Source organism: Hippocampus bargibanti, linkage group LG10, assembly GCF_051943395.1.
Source record: "Hippocampus bargibanti isolate YZ-2025 linkage group LG10, ASM5194339v1, whole genome shotgun sequence".
Lineage (NCBI taxonomy): Eukaryota > Metazoa > Chordata > Actinopteri > Syngnathiformes > Syngnathidae > Hippocampus > Hippocampus bargibanti.
This window is the reverse complement of record NC_142743.1, coordinates 10,596,979-10,614,707: the sequence shown is the minus strand read 5'-3', so window position 1 is coordinate 10,614,707 and position 17,729 is coordinate 10,596,979. Positions and strand designations below refer to the sequence as shown.

The following is a 17,729-nucleotide window of genomic DNA, read 5'->3' as shown; positions in this document are numbered from 1 at the left end:
CGATGGGGACGGAGAAAGTTTTGAGGAGTCTGTACGCCCATTCAAACTTGCGTACTTCGACTGGCAACCTGAAAGCCTATAAATATCCCCTTCCCCCCTCGTCTGAAATATCCAAAAACTGAGAACAACTGTCTAACACACTCCCGGAAAAAAAATCCTTTTGTCTTTCACCAGATGCTCTTGCGATGAAAATTCATCTCAGCCTGTGGATTAGAGTGAGCAAGCGGTCGAGGGGCATGAGAAAAGGGAGCAGGTGCCATCGAGCTGCCAGGTGAATTATTGATTCGCAAGCCTGACAGGAAAGGAGGGAGAAGAGACCCAGCTGGCCAACGAGCTGTGATGCAGACTCATTAAATTTTGTGATTAAAAACTACTGGCTTTATTATTATACCCATACATAAACAAAAATGGGAGTAAACATGGTTAAAAAAAAGTACAGACGCTCCCCTACTGATGAACATTTGAGTTACGAACAACAGTACATACAAACATTTTTGTAGTAACATCTGGAGTATTCGCTCCAGTTGTACGTGTGCTTATCTTTATAGAGGATAATATTATTAAATGTTTATTTTTCAATACAAACCAATTCAGGTTACTTATACAAGCCTTAAAGGACAACCGACGCCTACGGACAAGTTGTGTCCATAATTTGGCAAATCACTTCAAATGACTTTGACTGAGCGTATTTTACAAAGATTCCATGGCTTATAGCTATGTTTTACGTTTTAAGACTCGCGCTGAATATTCAGGAAGTCTTGTTTTCGAGAAAAGAGTCTTGACCGAGAAAGCGACACACAATGCATTTTAGGAACTTATTTTGGTCTGAAACGTTCATGTTGATCAGTGTTGATGGCGAAATTAGAAGGAAAACACATAAATAACGCGATGGTGAATCGTTGTGTGTTGCACCAAGACTACTATACTGATTACTCGGTACTGACACCAGTTGACACAAATTCTAAGCAGACAAATCAGCCCATTTCCAACGGAGCTTGGGCACCATCTTGTGCATTTTCTGGGACGCTACATTGGAGTCCTGACGGCTGGAATTGATACGGAAGGACTTCTTTAATCGATTGCAAACATTTATGCTTTCCTCTTCAGAACTATTTGAATCATATTCATAACTGGATGAGTAACAACAAAGCATCTTCTCCGAATCTGAAGCCATTGTTTTGATTCTAGAGCAAGGCAAGACGTCCTGGCGTGACGTCACAAACAAGAGGGTAAAACCTTCTGAAACTCACCATCTCCGGTGTCATTTTGAAGTAGTTTTGGGACACTTTAAGTTGTTTGATTGATTGGTGTTTTGCATTTGACTAAAAATATCAGCCTGCGTGTTTTGGGTATTTTAGATGCTATAAAACGTTTTTCTGATGTCAGTTAGGAAACAAAAAAATTGTGTCGGTTGTCCTTTAAATATACTTATATAAGCCTTATGGATACATTCCATAAAAAAATATTGCACTGAAGCAACTTATGAACAAATTCACCTTCCAAACGACCGTTCGGAACGTATCTCATATGTAAGTTGGGGAGCGTCTGTAATGCCGATTTTTAACGTCAACTTTTCAGCCTTTTCGAGAATATGTACTGGTAAAACTCTGAGCACCCCAGTGAATGTTTGCCTTGCAGTAGAGGGGGGACGCAGAGAGCATTTGGGGTTTCAATGAAGCTTCATAATACTGTATTAGTTTTCAGTGAGGACGACAAAAAAATACCCGTGTGAGTTTTTTATATTGTACATGTGTGAGCTGTGCTACTTGTGTTCAAATATTTGCTTTTAATAAGAACAAAGCAACATTGGTGTTTCGTTCGCCCAGCTATGGCGTTTTTGCATTGTGTTAGCAGGAAGCTAGGGGACATTCCAAGCGCAAAGAAAGTCAAAGGGTCGTTTTGTTAATGTCACATCTGTTTAGTGCGACAGGAAACTTTGACTGGGAGAGGCAATAAACAGCTTGAAGTCTTTAGAAGAATTATTGGCTGGACACGACAGGAGTCTGTCTATATGTTCTTCAGTTGACCGATGTCGTCGTGAATGACTTCGGCATCCCCACCACTCGCCTTTTCCATGCAACGACTTACAGCATCCACCACGGTTTTCAAGCGTCGATCGAGGGCGGCAAGATGGGGCTCCGTCAACAGCGGCGCCACATCATGCAGGGGGTCTTGGGAAAGTGAGGCCCTCATAACGTCGCTGAGGCGATACTGCGGTAGCGACAGGAGGCGCAGGCGGAGCCAAGTGGAACGACGTATTCTAGAAGAGGACGGATGAAGTGGAAACTGGGGTCAGATTTGTGGATATACATGGTATTTCCAAAAAAGTCTGTTCCAAATTACATGTTTCTACCTGCAACACTGCTGTAACGGCACCAAAATTGACGGCTCGTCTTTGGAGTGGCGCCCGAATCTGCGTCGACAATATAGTTACAGCATCAAGTCACTTGGACACCGGATATGGTCCAAATATTGTACTCACGCCCGGCCGTTGTCCAAGTGCAGCAGAAAAGTGTCATTGCCGAACTTCTCGAATGTTTCGTAGTGGTGCCTGTCCATGTTGCCTAGAGGATGAATCAGAGGAGTATCAATTGCTTAACTCATTCCCTGCTATTCCCGAATTTATTTTGGAAATTAAAATATGACGTGGAACGCCATTCCCAATTTTTTTTGTTGCCGGGGTGCCAATAAAGCGCTGGTCAGACCTCTGGCAATTTTTTTCCCTCCCTCGAGGGGGGAGCATTTGCCGTTTGTCCAGCCGCCCCCATTTCAAACTCCAGACCAGTGTTTGAAATAACGTATGCTTGGATGCCCAAGGCGTGTAACTTTAACGCCGGGCGTACAACTTCCGGAACCTCTCTGCCCGGGTGGCCGACAACTTTTTCCAGAAAAAAAACATCAAACCAAACGTTTGCTTTCTGCCGATTTCGAAATATTTGTTCGGTTTGAAATTTCGGAATTTCGGTTCGTTTGGCAATTTTTAATTTCGGTTCGTTTGGCAATTGACATATGTATTATTTTGAAATGTTTTTTAATCAATCAGAAGCCTGCATCGAATAACTTTGTGCCCGGACTTTCCCAAGCGTTATCAGGTCGTGCATTTGCATATCATTTTCAAAAGTAGATGCACAGAGAACACAAGAAAAATGGATAAGTGGTTCGGAATCAAGCCAAAACCTCAGCGCCACAAGAGAGACTCAAAAGAAGCTCACAAAATTTAAGACGCTACAAAATGTAAGCGTACATTGAGAGCATCATGGAAAGAGGAGTTTACGTGGCTTGCAGCAGACGACGCAACGCAAATATTGCACAGTGCAACCTGCCGGGAAGTGTATGGACAAATGACAACTGCAGCAAAATCAGCAGCAAAGGATATTTACGACAAATTAAGCAAGGGAGCATTTGTGGTAGGTACATCAATTACTTAATTTTAAAGTGTTGTTCTGTTATATATTCTGATTATTAATACTTTGAAACAATGTTTTTTTTTTTTTTTTTTTTTTGCGATTAGTCGTCTTATTGTGTTTCAAGTTGTGAAAAATCGGGCTGGCAACTTTATGGCCGGGCAGGCAACTTTTCAGAGTTGTCTGCCCTGGTGTCTGGTAACTATTTGTCATGAGTTTCAGACACTGCTCCAGACCCATATAACTTGGGAATTAACTCTGTTTTTCCTGATAAAAGAAGAGATTCAAAGGGTTCTTACACTGCATTGAATGTTTATGTAGTCCTAAAACTCAATATTTTGTGGGTCCTGGAATTTGACTGAAAATGACAAAAAATGACTGGAGTGGACACATTTTTGCACGTCTGGCAGGAAATGAGTTAAAATGCCCCATTCGTCATCCAAAAAATGACATCGCGTTTCCACCACATTACAAATAAAGTGTGGACTTTTGACTGAAAAGATACATCAAAGGGCGGTGAACTGGTGGAAAGAACTGAAATATGGAAGAGGAGGAAAAGGTCTGAGCAGATGGCAAAAACACTGCTCATAGACGGTTGCCAATCTACCTCCAACGTGTAAAGTTGAAATGGTTTTACAATCCAACCTAAGGTGATCAATAGTCAGACAAAAGGAGCGACAGGTTATCAATCATTATTAGAATTAGTAATAGCGAGACATTTTCAGATTCAAATATATGACAGTCCAATAAGAAGTAGGATGTTGCCTGCGCTGTTTTGTAAGAAATCAAACAAAATGGCTGTCAGTTATCAGAATGACGAGAGAACATTTCTAATGAAAAAGCAACATGGGTGAAAGTATTCTGAAGAGCGAGCAGATCAACACCACATAGATATATATTTTGTTTGCCAGTATATAATATTCTAGACAAGAAAAATGTGCAGATATCTCTGCGTAAAAGGCTAAGAACAAACCTCGCTGTCACAAAGTCTACTCACTAGTCGAACATTTCTTAAACAACATAAGGAAGGATCTAACTCGCTAGGAAGCGGAACTGTTGTGACAATGCTCAATTCATCTCTCCGCTCCTCTCCAGTATCCAAATCCTCCAAATAAATCGGACAGTGATAAACTCGATCAGCTTTCAGGGGACGTGGGAATTGCGCATTTTTCACGTGTGCCCTGATGCAAACGAGAGGCATGGGACAGGGCTGTGGAGTGAGCGAGTTTTGTAAGGCTGTTCTGTGAGCGTCCCACGATGCTCCTTTTAGTTCCAGGTCACACAAGTCCACGATATCTTTTGGACGTGGGGTGAATAATGGATCGTCACGAACCTGGAAGGGTGAGAAGACTGTTACCCTCTCTGTGGTGAAAAAGTCAGTGATGCGACATTTAGGTCAGAAAAAATATATATCGGGGCTGAGATGACCAAGTAACATAGCTTCAAATGCTTTCCTGGTTTTTAATATGAAATAATTAGCTATTTTTAATAAAACAGGAATTTAGAGATGATTTCTTTCATAAATCAATTAAAAAAAGTCAACGTAATACATAATAGATTCTTTGCTCATGGGGAAATGCATATTTGTATATATTACTTCCGAGTTGAGTGAACGCTGGTGCGTGTGGCTGCCGTTGCTCACCCACAGAGAATATATTCTGTGACTGTAAAGTGTCCTTGAGAGTTTTGAAAGGTGCTTATAAATGAAATGTATTATCAGTATTATTATTATTATTATTATTATTATTATTATTATTATTATTATTATTATTAATTATTATTAATATTATGTACCAAATTTCTAAATTTGAAATGTTTTTTTATTTTTACCACCTGTATCACTCAGAAACAATTCAGGGAAAAAGAGGTTCTAGTTTAATAATAATAATAATAATAATAATAATAATAATAATAATAATAATAATACAATAAAGTCATTCTTAATTGTATTATTTGTGAATAACATAATTGCATTGCAATAATTAATAACGGTATTAATTTACATTAATAACATTAACATTAATTAATAATATAATAACCATTTTAATTATTATTGTAATGCATTTATTTCCTTCCAGGATGTCAATGGGAAGATGGAGAAACTTCTGTTTTATTTAAGAATTTCTTTCCCACTACAAACAGGGGATCAAACACCTCAAAAACATGTTAAGAGAAAAACTGAGATCAATTTTGGATTATCATATTTTCTGCAATATAAGGCACACCTAAAAGAAAAGATCTTTTCAAAAACTGACCTCATAATTGATGCGCTTTATGAATGGAAAACATTTTAAAATATGTCATTCATTGAAGGTGCCCTTTATAATGCGGTGCACCTTATGCATGCGAAATGTTTTTAAATACAGTAAAGTCTTGTTGTATCGATAATACTGCTTATTACGATACTATTTTCATTTCCCGGCCGAATTTCTAGTCAATTTATGTATAATTAGTTCCGTTTAGTATGATTCATGGTTATTACGATAATCCGTTTACTACGGTGCGCTTTTTCATCTTCCGCCGGCCATTTTGCTATGTTTATATCGATACAAAAGCAGTTTAGGGTGAATCGATATTTGCTTAGGGGTTTCTGTACAGTACCACCATTATCAAAATCTGTATCGGTCGCGCTGTTGGTCATGTGACTTGGTCACGTGACCAGCTCCCGTGTCTTGTGCAGTGTAGCAGACGCCATTTTCTACCAGCTTCCATGTATTGAACTGTCATACGCGAGCACAATAAAAAAGGCGTAAGAATTGTGACCTCGGAACGAAGTACAAGGCAATAGTGGCTGTCAAGGAGAGTCCAACAAGGAGCGAAAGAGTTCGACGTGCCACAGAATACTTCATCAGCGTAAGTCATGTAAACGTTGCAGCTTTTGTTTTCATCCATGTATTTGATTGTGTTGTATTCAGAAATCTTTATCGCTTGCAACAATCACTGTTTTTCATGTTTGTACATGCTGGCGTTCGTGGTTTCGTGTGTATAGAACAGCGTGTGGATTTTGCATTGGTTGCATTTTTGAACGGAAATAGTCATTAAAAAAGTGTAAAGACGTTTTTATTTTATGCATAAGTTTATTTTTCACTTCACTACTGTATAAAAGCATGATAGATACGCAATCAATGAACCCAATGATAAAATTACATGCCATATCAAAGATCCCCCATTTACGTATTGCTCCCCCCCCCCTTTTTTTTAATGCAGTTCGGCGCAGGACGGATATATCGATATTATGGTTATATCGACATTTTTTCCGACTCCCGAGAATATCGATATAACGAGACTTTAGTGAATGTCATTCGTTGAAGGCGTGCCTTATATTCCAGAAAATACGGTAATTAAAAAAAGGTGCAAAAATGTGTATCCCCCGTGATGCATTACCTCAATCTGCAGAGCGATATCACTGATGTACTTATGATGCACTTGAGCGGCCTTTCTCCTCAGTGCCACCAGAAAGCCCTTGGCATTGGCAAAAGCAGAGAGTCTGTAAGCGGAGCGAGGTGCCAAATTGTTGTCGCGCCACAGATAAGCGCTGAGCAGCTCCGCCCGTCTCTGCATGCGTGACAACGCAGTGAGCGTGGGCAGCGACAGGAAGGTCGCTGTTATGTATCGAAGCGGCTGTTGAAGCCGAGAGAGCAGTGAGGTTACCGAGCCGCTCAGCTCATGCCACTCGGCCAGGAGGAAGTCATAAAGGGGACTCTGGAAAACAGTTCCGGAGTTTCTTGATCGGATTTCATTTTCATGTATTAGGTAATCCTGTAGCGTTCGTAGACGCTCCCGAGCCTGGCTAAGTTCCGGCAGTGTCGCCAGCCTGCCGCGAGAACATGAGACGAGCCCGTGAGGAGTCTGGGAGATCTGGAGCATCTTGTTTAGATTGTGACTCTTTATTTTTACGATTTCAGCTTCCACATCAACACTGAAACCCAACAGAAGAGGCTCACTGATGTCCAAGGGACGCAGCAGCTGCGGCGTTAGTATTCGCTGAATTTTGGCAAGATCTAAAGGCATGAAAAAGCAAAACTTGAAAATATTGTGAAAATAAAAAAAAAACATTTTATTTTCAGGCCGTAGTGCCCAGTCCTAGTTAACTGACATAGATACACTGTTGATGCTAGCACAGTTGCTAAGGCTAACACGCAAATAAATAAATAAATAAATAAATAAATAAATAAATAAATAACCAGCGAAAGAAATAACAAAATTAATAACTAAATAATGAACTGAATGAATGAATAAATGAATGAATAAATACATAAATAACTCAAGAAATAACTAAATAAATAACTAAACAATGACATTAATTAATGAATAAATGAATGAATCAATAAAGAAATACATGAATAAATACATAAATATACAAACATTCTTTTACTTGAAAAAATAATAAACTGTGTCACGTTACCCCGATGCTCAGTGCTGACGATGACATTGGCGAGCATGTGTGGCCCACTCGTCTGAGGTGGTGCGGCGCTGAAGCAGGTTTCTGCAATGTTCTGCAACACCTCTGAATCCACAGACTCCAGAACATGGCCACCATACACAAGGTGGACTAGAAATGTGAAAATGAAGACACATGTAAACAACCACACTGAGACAACTTTCAGTACAGCTTGGAGTGAAAAGTCATGAGGGACGTATTGCTTAATTCATAGACTACATAAATGCGCTCATATGCACATTTTTTTTTCACTTACAGACATAACTAAAACCCACGATTGATATTTATTTCACCCACACACAACCGAAACACTATCACACGCAGCGGCTCCCCTCTCACGGCAATTTGGCGTTTTCATGTTTATGTTTGTTAAAGTAATTATAAGTGCCTTGCATGCTGGGTCCGAGAGGACAGTAATTTAATCTGTGCTGTATGTCATGCATATTAGCATATTTGACAATAAAGCTGACTTTGACTTTGACACGTACAAGTGAAAGCTCTCACATTTACTACTAAAATACATATTTTTAAGAGCAGCCAAGAAGTGTGTTTTGCGATCGAATAACTGCACTCCAAGATGGTAAGCGGAAAAATACAAAGCGCAAGCATTTTTGACACTACTCTTTGCTTTCACGCACTTAATAATAATAATAATAATAATAATAATAATAATAACTCAAATAGAAAGAAAGCTAATAGATAAAGCTAGATAGATCAATAGCTAATCGATAGCTAGCTACATAGCCAGCTGGCTAGATAGATAGCCCATAGATAGCTAATAGATAGCTAGCTAGATAGCCAGCTAGCTAGCTAGATAGCTAATAGATAGCAAATAATTAGCAAATAGCGAGCTAGCTAGGTGGGTAGCTAGATAGGCAGCTAGATAGCTAGTTAGCTAGCTTGATAGCCAGATAGATAGACAGCTGGATAGCTAGATAAAAAGAAGTGAATAATAATAATAATAATAATAATAATAATAATAATAATAATCCATTTAAATTATGAGCGCCTTTCAAAACTCTCAAGGTCAATTTACAGTCACAGGATCAAGAGAGGAAACCTTTCACAGACGCACCACTGTTACTTTAGAGCAATGACCAGGGTGGGTAGGAAAAAATATTTTTGGGCCACTTAACTGCTGGAAATTGAAAATCTCAGAATCGAATGTGGATTTTATTTTTCAACGTGTATCAAGAAAATAAAACACTCTCACAGATACTGATCCACCAGAAATAATATGTCCTATTACCTGCAATGTACTGTAATGCTTTCGTTTTGTCGTGGCACAGACTGGCAGAAGAAATAAGTGCGTCCGCCAAAGCTAGGAGATCTAACTGGCTCCTCCATGTTGAAATAAGTGAAGAAAAAAACAAAAACAAAATCGGGAACATTTCTGCATCTTCAAATGCACAGTAACGTTCACCAACAGCAACTTTTCGTCACGTTTGGAGTTCTTACCAGTCGTAGATTCTGGTCTGGCCCGAGTACTTGCATGCTTCTCTCCGTAGCAACACAGAATGGAACGTTGCACAACGCAAAAGGAGCTCTGTGCTGTCGGCCAGGCTTTCTAAGTGATGCTGAGCGACAGGTGACAAATACTGCAAGGAGCAGCTTAACTCTTCTTGTACGTTCCAGGAGGAGTCGCATGCCAGGGGCAGGCCATGCATTCGGATTGATGCTGGATTAAAATTTACATCAAGATCAAAATCATCATTCATGACACAGTCAATTTAAAAACGGATTTAGAAAAACCACAATGGGAGAAATGAGGAAAAAAATGAGAAAAGTTACCGGGTAGGAAGGAGTGAGTAGTTTCTTCAGTTAGAAACCATACTCTGAAGTCTGGATGAGGAATATTTATGTGCTTTGTTGCTGTGGGGGAAGGGGGGAAATAAGAGGTAGGGTTTAATTAGCTCGAGAGGGTCTGAGAAAAGTCAATAAAAAGTTTTTTTTTTTTTTCAATTTTTTAAAAAGGTGTCATTCAGAAAGATGTGAGGCAATTAGGCAGATTTCTGTTTTGTTTTGGAAGCACATATATTCTGTGTTCGTGGCTTGCCTATTGACATGAGTAGCATTATTAAATGGCCACTTGGCAAGGTGTTTTTCCGTCCCTAAATGCTTAATGGCTGTCACACTGATCCAATTTCCATTGACCAACAACTCTTACCTCCAAAAGAGGAAAATAGCTGATTGAAACGTGCCACCAGTTTAGCATCCCAATGCTCCAGCAGGTGACAGTCATTAAAAACCAACCAGTGACCGTCTCGGACTGTTTTTTCCAGAGTGCAGATGATGAAGTCATTGTCACAAAGTCCTCCAGCAAAAATGACTTTCACCTGGACCGCAAAACAAACAAACAAAAAAAAAAATTGATTTATGAACAAAAACTAATTGAATAACTAAATTAATTAATTCATAAAAAGAAACACATCAATAAATATGTGGGTTAATGCATAAACAAGTGGATAAATAAAAAAAATAAAAAAAATAAATAAATACATACACAAGTGAATAAATGAATAGATAAGTGAATAAATAAACAAACAAATAACTAAATAACCAAATTAATTAAATAATTAAAAAGTCATTTTAAATCAATGATATATATTCAACAGAAGCCTTTACCTCCTTTGTTTCTGTGGCCTTGGAGGCCAAAAGCTTGACTAAGTGGAGAGGCTGAATGCTTGTCCACTTATCTTTGGACGGACAAGGCCATGTTAGGATGATAGGTCCCTTGTGCTCCACCAGAAATCCGTAAAGAGCCCCCGGGTTCCCACAGTGAGGCACTGATGCTTTGCGAGGTATGCGCAGCTGGCAGGCCGCCATGGCCTCAATAAGCTCTACTGTGGAGTGCGGTTGCAAGGTCTTCGAAAGGAGAGCGCGCTGCATCGAGGACAGATGGCGGTGAGATCCGCAGGGAACCGGTTCTGTTATGACAGTGGTAGGCAAGCGCAGGTAATCCTGCCACTCTTTGTCTGAGGAGCTCAGCGAAGCGGTCAGGCCCGTAAAGTCTGGGATCCTTTCTAAAAAGGAGAGGTCAGAAGCAACCTCGGGGGAGATCCGATTGTCCTTTTGGGAATGTGGAACTGGAGAAAAAAGAATATCTTTGAATCCCAAGAGGAAAGCCATCCTCTGAGGTACAGAGCACAGTTGGTTGGTCTGCATGACAGCCAAAGTCACCAAGAGCTTGAAAACAGCAGCGTGGCTTTGAAACAGACACGGACGATAGTAGAACATCAATTTTGCCACCATACTGTTCCGTATCTCCGGTATTACTCCTCCAATCACCGTCCCAGTGCCGTATGACACAAGCCTGCTCGCCTTCTCAGCAAAGGCCTCCTGCATCACTGCCATAAAGGCGGATAATGGAAAGTAATACGCAGGGGAGAGACGGGAGAGCTCCTGCAAAGCTTGGTAGAAGAGCCAAGCTAGTTTGATCAACTGCTGGGGAGCAGCTAGCAGGGGTTGGAGGAAATGTTTCCTCTCATCTGCCAATTGCAACTCAGTCTGAGCGTAAGACATTGATTCTTGGACCTCAGCCACTTGGGAGAGGAACTCGGGCGCTTGCATTCGTGTGGTGTCAGACTGCAGGATTGAGTCCATCACGGAGTCCTACAAAAAAGATGGGGGTATTGTCATTGGGTATTTTTTTAAATGTGAACTTTGACATTAAAGTGATTTCATAATTCTGAACACAGCCACAGTCCCAGTTGAAAGAGGGTGTATGAATTTGCGCAATCATATTATTTGAGAATACAGTGATACTTACGAACGCTTTAGCTCACAAACTTTTTGCCTCACAAACATTAAATTCGCGAGCACATAGTCTTGGCTAATGAACTAGTTTTCGGCGAACGAACCAAACCGCACAGTGCCATGGTGGCTGACGGACTAGTTTTCCACACCTACTTTCTTTGAGTGCAGACATGGTTTGTTATCGAGTGGAGTACCTTTGCTATTATGGGACCGAAAAAGACTGCACCACAGGCTAGTGTTGACCCGAAGAGGACACAAAAGGAAATTACGGTCAAGCCGAAGAAGGAGATCATCCGAAAACACAAGGAGAGGTGGGGGTTTGTGTGACTTAGCGCCCAGGTAGCAGTATGCTAAGTTGACCATTGCTACGTATAGCTAAGGGTGTTTCTATGTCGTCGAAGCAACGGTCTCAAGCAATAGAAGAGGTTGAAAAACGTATGTGGATTTGGATGAACGGAAATCAGCTAGCATGGGACAGTGTGAGTTAGGGTATTATCATTAACTTCACTCGGATATCATCAAGAGGCAACTACGTCAACGACCATCACAAAGGTAAATAAAATGACTTTATTATACAGTACGGTTTATTTCTTTAATTACATTACAATAGCATAGCTTATTTTATTACACATAAAATAAGGTATATTGTGTAGTTTTAAGGCTTATTTAGTAGAAAATTAGGATGATTTGGAATAAGCGGCAATCTAAACGCAGAAATTGTGAAAAGTGCAAACTTGGTTGTGCCGTTACTTAAATATTCGTAATTGTACGTTTAGCTTAGAAGTGAGCGGAATACTGTCGTACGGTCAACGGCCGCCTGTCTTACCTCCTCCGTGACCAACTTCCTCTGCAGCAGCTGCTTGTCATTCTGCATCCGCAGGTGTTGAATCAGCAGCACTTGGCACTCCGACTGCAGTAGCTGAGTCAGCATGAGTTCCTGGATCTGATCTGAGCTTGGCGATAGGTCAACCACATCCACCTGAGCCAGCACGGATGGATGGATGGCTGAGCAGGAAGAAAACACAATTAGGTTTGAGTTTTGGGGGTTTATTTGAAAATCCACGTTTATTTTTCCCGGAAGAAGAGGACACTCCAGTCGTTGTTTCATACCACTGCTGAGGAGTCGGGTAGGATAATGGGTGCTGAGGAAGAGGCAGAATTGTGGGTGGTTTTGATAGGAGGCCGGGGGTTTTGATCCTGGGAGGCAACTCGCTGCAGGACGGGCCAAAGTCGCGAGAAACTCTGGACTGATTGATACTCGCTCTATATGAGTCACCAGGATTTTCAAACCTGCAATTAAAACAGGATATGTAGGCGGATATCATTTGATGAATTGGTTGAATTCAAAAATTGGAATTGACATTGCACAGATTCATGTAAATTGTTATACTTCAAATTTTGCGTGATAGATTTAAAATATATTTCATAGTTCATGTGATCTTTTAATTTACTGAGGCAGTCCTTAATCGGTTTTCTGATTAGGTTCTCATTTTTAGTCTCTTACCATAAGCTTCACATTTTGAATTAAAATAAATTCCGATGCACCCAGCAACTTAAAATACGGAACGTTTGAGGTTGAAAGTATTCAGTTTTAGAATACTAGTCAATTTTCAACGTTTGTTTTAAAACATATTTATTTCACCATAGGAAAAAAAAAGAAATGTATCTATTAATCAGGGTCAGTGTCATCATTAGAAAATATTCATAAGCCATGTGCTAAATGCAAATGAAGATAAGCAGCGTTCATCATACGTCATTCATTTTTTCATTTACTGTAATCTTAATTGTAATAATCTATTTGCATCATTAAAGCACAATTGATTTTTGTTTTAAATCTTGTGTTATCTACAGTCAGTAGAATTGCACTGCCGATGGTTGACTTTGCGATATCCCACTTAGAAGCCAGGAGGGTGATGTATTTTGTGTTTATATACATTGTACGTTTTATTTCAAATATCAAGGATAATAACAGTTTGATTTCTGATAAATTTGGACTTTGACAATTATGGTCAAATTCCCAATTGTAAAATTGTATGGATTTTCTAATTTTGTGGTTCTTCTGTTATGATGATTCCTATTCCTGGTTTATGTTACCTTTCTCAGCAGCCAGGTCCAAGTGACACATGAGCTTTGGATCATCAGCGCAAACCACTATATCACACTCAAATTCCTTCCCAAGACTCACGTCGTCTCCTGTTTGGCCTGTAAAACCGACAGAACATAATTCTTCAGTCGCATTTCAATAAATGATCCCATCATGACCTGTAATGGTCAGGAATGGGCAAAAGCAACCAACACTAGCACGGTAGCAACTTATAACCAACAAAACACCAACCTGTAATGACCCCATTTTTACAATTGATCTCCAGATGATGCTGGGTGTCAGCCAGTAGGGGCCAGTATTTAACCCAACTCCTCCTGCAGCCCCATAGCATCAGCTTCACCATTAATCTGGCGGTCGCCGTGTCGTGAGTCGGCCAGTTTTTCACACCCAACACCCGACACAGAAGAGGCGGCAGCGTCCCGGACAGACTGACGGGAAAACCTGAGATTGGCTGTTCAGCCGCTGGGTCGGTGGAAGTGAATAGGGAACTTCTGGGGTCGGTGGGATTTGTGTCGATAATTCCTGTCTGGCACAAGATCCTCCATTTGTTCAACAATTCAGCATGTACATCAGTTGCAAATGGGCCTAAATATGAGATGATGGCGGCAAGGATCATGGCGTCTCCTGGTAAGGATTGTCTCTGCAACTGTATATCCTGAAGGAGAAAAAAAGATATATATATATATATATATATATATATATATATATATATATATATATATATATATATATATATATATCGATAATCCCGGTTATATCGATATTTTTTCGGACTCCCTTGAATATCGATATAACGAGACTTTACTGTATATATATATATATATATATATATATATATATATATATATATATATATATATATATATATATATATATATATATATATATACACACACACACATACACACACACATGCCATTTATCTTTGTTTTTGAAGGGCAATGGTCATTTGTAAGGGTAATGCTGTATTTGTGTATTTTCAATCTTACTTGAGCTTCAGCCCTCCACACTTTGGTGTGTTTCAACAAGAGTTTCACAGCATTGGCAGCGTTTCTCTCCAGGTCCTCGGCTTTGTGGAGGAGCACCAGTTGCTCACCTAGCAATTCCTGCACCGGTTGGAGCTGAACACCAAGCTCTTGGAGGTAACGGTGTATTTCATCCATGTATTCTTTGATCTGCTCAAGTTGATCTTGCGCCCTGACAAGCATTAAGTCAAGTTGCTTTCTGACCATCAGTTGGTATCTCTTTGAGCCGCAATCGTTGACAGCAAGGATCCAGCGGCAGAGAGTCTCGCAGGCGTTGCTCACCTCTCGGATGCATTCCGGCACAAACAGCGGGTTTTTAATTAACTCACCAAGTTGGAGCATTTGTATGTCCGTAAGGCTATAGAAGTCAAATGTTTCCAGGCACTAGGTAAGAAAAAAGAAAAAAATAACTCAGCCAAAAGAAAGACTATCTGCGATTGAAATACATTCAGAGGGTCTAGGTTTGTAATTTTAAGAATGTGACGAGAATTTGGGGGCATCAAAAATTCTTCAGAGTTCAAAACGCTCACAATGGGATCAAATAATATTTTTTTTATTTTATCATACTGAATTGTATTTGTGCACATTCATTTTGGTTAAACTTGTCACTGTACGTGGATTTTTTGCCCCTACAGATGATTCCCAATAGTGAAATGTCCATATCCAGGCATTCAACCTTGTGAGGCACAACTGCCGCATCGTTTTCAAATATGATTCATTCATCACGTACCTTGTACAAGTTGCATTGTCCAAACAGTCTTTTTGCATTGGCCCAACCAAACGGTCGATCAAAAAGCAAAAGAACGGCATCCATGACGAGCACCACCCCATCAGGTGGATCTCGGTAGTGGCGCACCTCCTCAAGGTCTAACGGATCCAGAATGTGGAGCACATCGAGTGCTGCCTTGAAAAACGGGCTGAGCTGGGAAGAATGAGTGAAAATGCTCACAACTTGTGTCAATGTGCGATCATTGAGGTCTTGGAAACGGATATTTGATTTGTTCACCTCGTTCTCAGATTCAGCAATCCGGTCCTCAAGGATTTTTATTTTTCTTTCCTGTTTAGCACGTTTCTTTTCAGATTTATGAAGCAAAGTGTTCTGGTCATTTACGGCTCCAAGGAGCTCATCCACACGCTGAAACAAGGTAAAAGATGAATACCAATACACAAGATGAATACCAATACAGGATTGAAACTGCGTCATGAGATATTTTAATATATTAAAAAATAAATACAAATAAACCGCGACCCTAATGAGGAATAAGCGGTACGGAAAATGAGATGAGATGAGAAATACAAATAAATAATTTTCTGTGCTTAAGTTGATATCATGTATCCACTTATGGTTAGAACTGTAAATACTCGACCTGCTGTGTCTCGGCAACTATTCCCTGCATCCTCATTAACTCTTGCTTGTACTTCATGGCAGTGTCGTCCAATGCGTCCAAATGAGACAGACCAGTGTTAAGTCTATTGAAATAAAATATTCATCATAGCGATCACACCAAAAACAAAAAATCAGATACTAGCATCAAAGCTCTGACAAAAATCACAATTACGTAGATCAAGACAGCGCAGGAAAAAAGGCACACTATTTGGAAGAATAAAATGGGAGAACTAACTACCTTTTAGATCGGCTCTCCAATTCACTGAGCATAACTTTGCAGAGGTAACCAAAGTGGGAAATGAAGGCCATATATGTGTAAGGGCTGAAAGGCTGCGCCATCAGAACAACAGAAGCGTATTGATATGCGGACTGGTGGATTCCTGCCATAGCAATGGCCAGGCCATCTTGCGAGCCTTGTAATTTCACTGAATTGAAGAAGAAAACCGAAATTATCTTACCATCCTTGCCATTTGACAGAAATATTATTTTTTTTGTGTAACTTACAATTTTGATAAATGCTTTTCAGGCTATGAGCAGCAACCTCTGCCAAAGACTGATTGAACCAAGGCTGGTACATCTCCACACAGCAGAGGCCCAGAGCCTTGTTCATTTGCGCCTAGGTGACAAAGGGTTAGATTGTAAATACCATATAGCAGCTTTTATAAGAATACATCATATGTTAGTCGTGCTGGCAAATCAAAATGGAGCTGATTGCCATATTTTCCACACTATAAGGCGGACCTATAATGAATGATATGCTATAAGAAAATAATGAAATGAAAATTTCTCCACTGTGAGACTAATAAAGGCAAATCCAATCTAATTCAATCCAATCCAATCCAATAAGGCACGAGATTAGAGGCTGGGGCTATGTTATGCATATGCACTCAAGTGAAAGGGCACTCAAGGGAATATTAACCAAAGTCAGATATTTACTAAATAAACACACGTCAAAATCTGGACTCAACCCTTCCATATGGTAATAATAATATGATAAAAAAAAAATATTTTGGTTTTAAATTTTTCAGAAAAACATTTTTTGGAGAGAATACAAAACCAAGCAAAAACACGCCACATTTTCCATTTCTAATTATTGTGCCAAATACGGAAACTTATGGTGAAATTGCCCCACTGGCAGGAGACCCCTGGGACGGCCCAGTAGACGCTGGAGAGACTATGTCTCCCAGCTGGCCTGGGACCACCTCGGGATCTGCCAGGACGAGCTGGAAGAAGTAGCTGAAGTACACCGCGACCTGACATGCAGCAGAAAATGGATGGACAGAAATGCGACACTGTTTTATATATCCCAGCATGCATTGCGTACTACTTCTACAGAGGGAAAGGAGTCGGTGGCTGCTGACAGTGAGACCTATTACCGTTCAATATGACTTTACATATCAGGCGCACCGCATTAGAAGGCATAGGGTCATCCTTTGAAGAAAATGAAGGCTTTTGAGAGCGCCTTACAGTGCGGTAAATACGGAACATAAAAAAATAAAATAAGAAAACTAATAACCTTATGTTCATTGTTTCCGCTGTTTGCTGGTACAACGGCAGGCATCAAAATAAATACGTGCACGTCTCTGAGGTTCTGACACAAGAACCTATATGA

General features: G+C 40.1%; 2 protein-coding genes across 2 annotated transcripts in view; both read right to left on the bottom strand.

Moving 5' to 3' along the window:
* Positions 1-1,996: 1,996 nt before the first annotated feature.
* Positions 1,997-17,729, bottom strand: part of LOC148892415 (extracellular serine/threonine protein kinase FAM20C-like) — a 44,729-nt gene continuing 28,996 nt past the window's right edge. Inside the window, exons 9-11 of the mRNA XM_089006711.1 lie at positions 2,483-2,564; positions 2,354-2,413; positions 1,997-2,260 (exon numbers count right to left, since the gene is read on the bottom strand). Coding sequence (XP_088862837.1) covers positions 2,008-2,260; positions 2,354-2,413; positions 2,483-2,564 — 395 coding nt within the window. The 3' untranslated portion in view covers positions 1,997-2,007. The remainder of the gene's footprint in view (positions 2,261-2,353; positions 2,414-2,482; positions 2,565-17,729) is intronic.
* dnhd1 (dynein heavy chain domain 1) overlaps positions 3,430-17,729 on the bottom strand; it is a 30,426-nt gene continuing 16,126 nt past the window's right edge. Inside the window, exons 27-45 of the mRNA XM_089006710.1 lie at positions 17,634-17,721; positions 16,622-16,733; positions 16,356-16,542; positions 16,098-16,200; positions 15,737-15,865; positions 15,461-15,652; positions 14,695-15,114; positions 13,937-14,360; positions 13,696-13,803; positions 12,712-12,891; positions 12,428-12,606; positions 10,471-11,457; positions 10,013-10,181; positions 9,637-9,717; positions 9,304-9,523; positions 9,095-9,186; positions 7,810-7,956; positions 6,789-7,405; positions 3,430-4,737 (exon numbers count right to left, since the gene is read on the bottom strand). Coding sequence (XP_088862836.1) covers positions 4,366-4,737; positions 6,789-7,405; positions 7,810-7,956; positions 9,095-9,186; positions 9,304-9,523; positions 9,637-9,717; positions 10,013-10,181; positions 10,471-11,457; positions 12,428-12,606; positions 12,712-12,891; positions 13,696-13,803; positions 13,937-14,360; positions 14,695-15,114; positions 15,461-15,652; positions 15,737-15,865; positions 16,098-16,200; positions 16,356-16,542; positions 16,622-16,733; positions 17,634-17,721 — 4,807 coding nt within the window. The 3' untranslated portion in view covers positions 3,430-4,365. The remainder of the gene's footprint in view (positions 4,738-6,788; positions 7,406-7,809; positions 7,957-9,094; positions 9,187-9,303; positions 9,524-9,636; positions 9,718-10,012; positions 10,182-10,470; positions 11,458-12,427; positions 12,607-12,711; positions 12,892-13,695; positions 13,804-13,936; positions 14,361-14,694; positions 15,115-15,460; positions 15,653-15,736; positions 15,866-16,097; positions 16,201-16,355; positions 16,543-16,621; positions 16,734-17,633; positions 17,722-17,729) is intronic.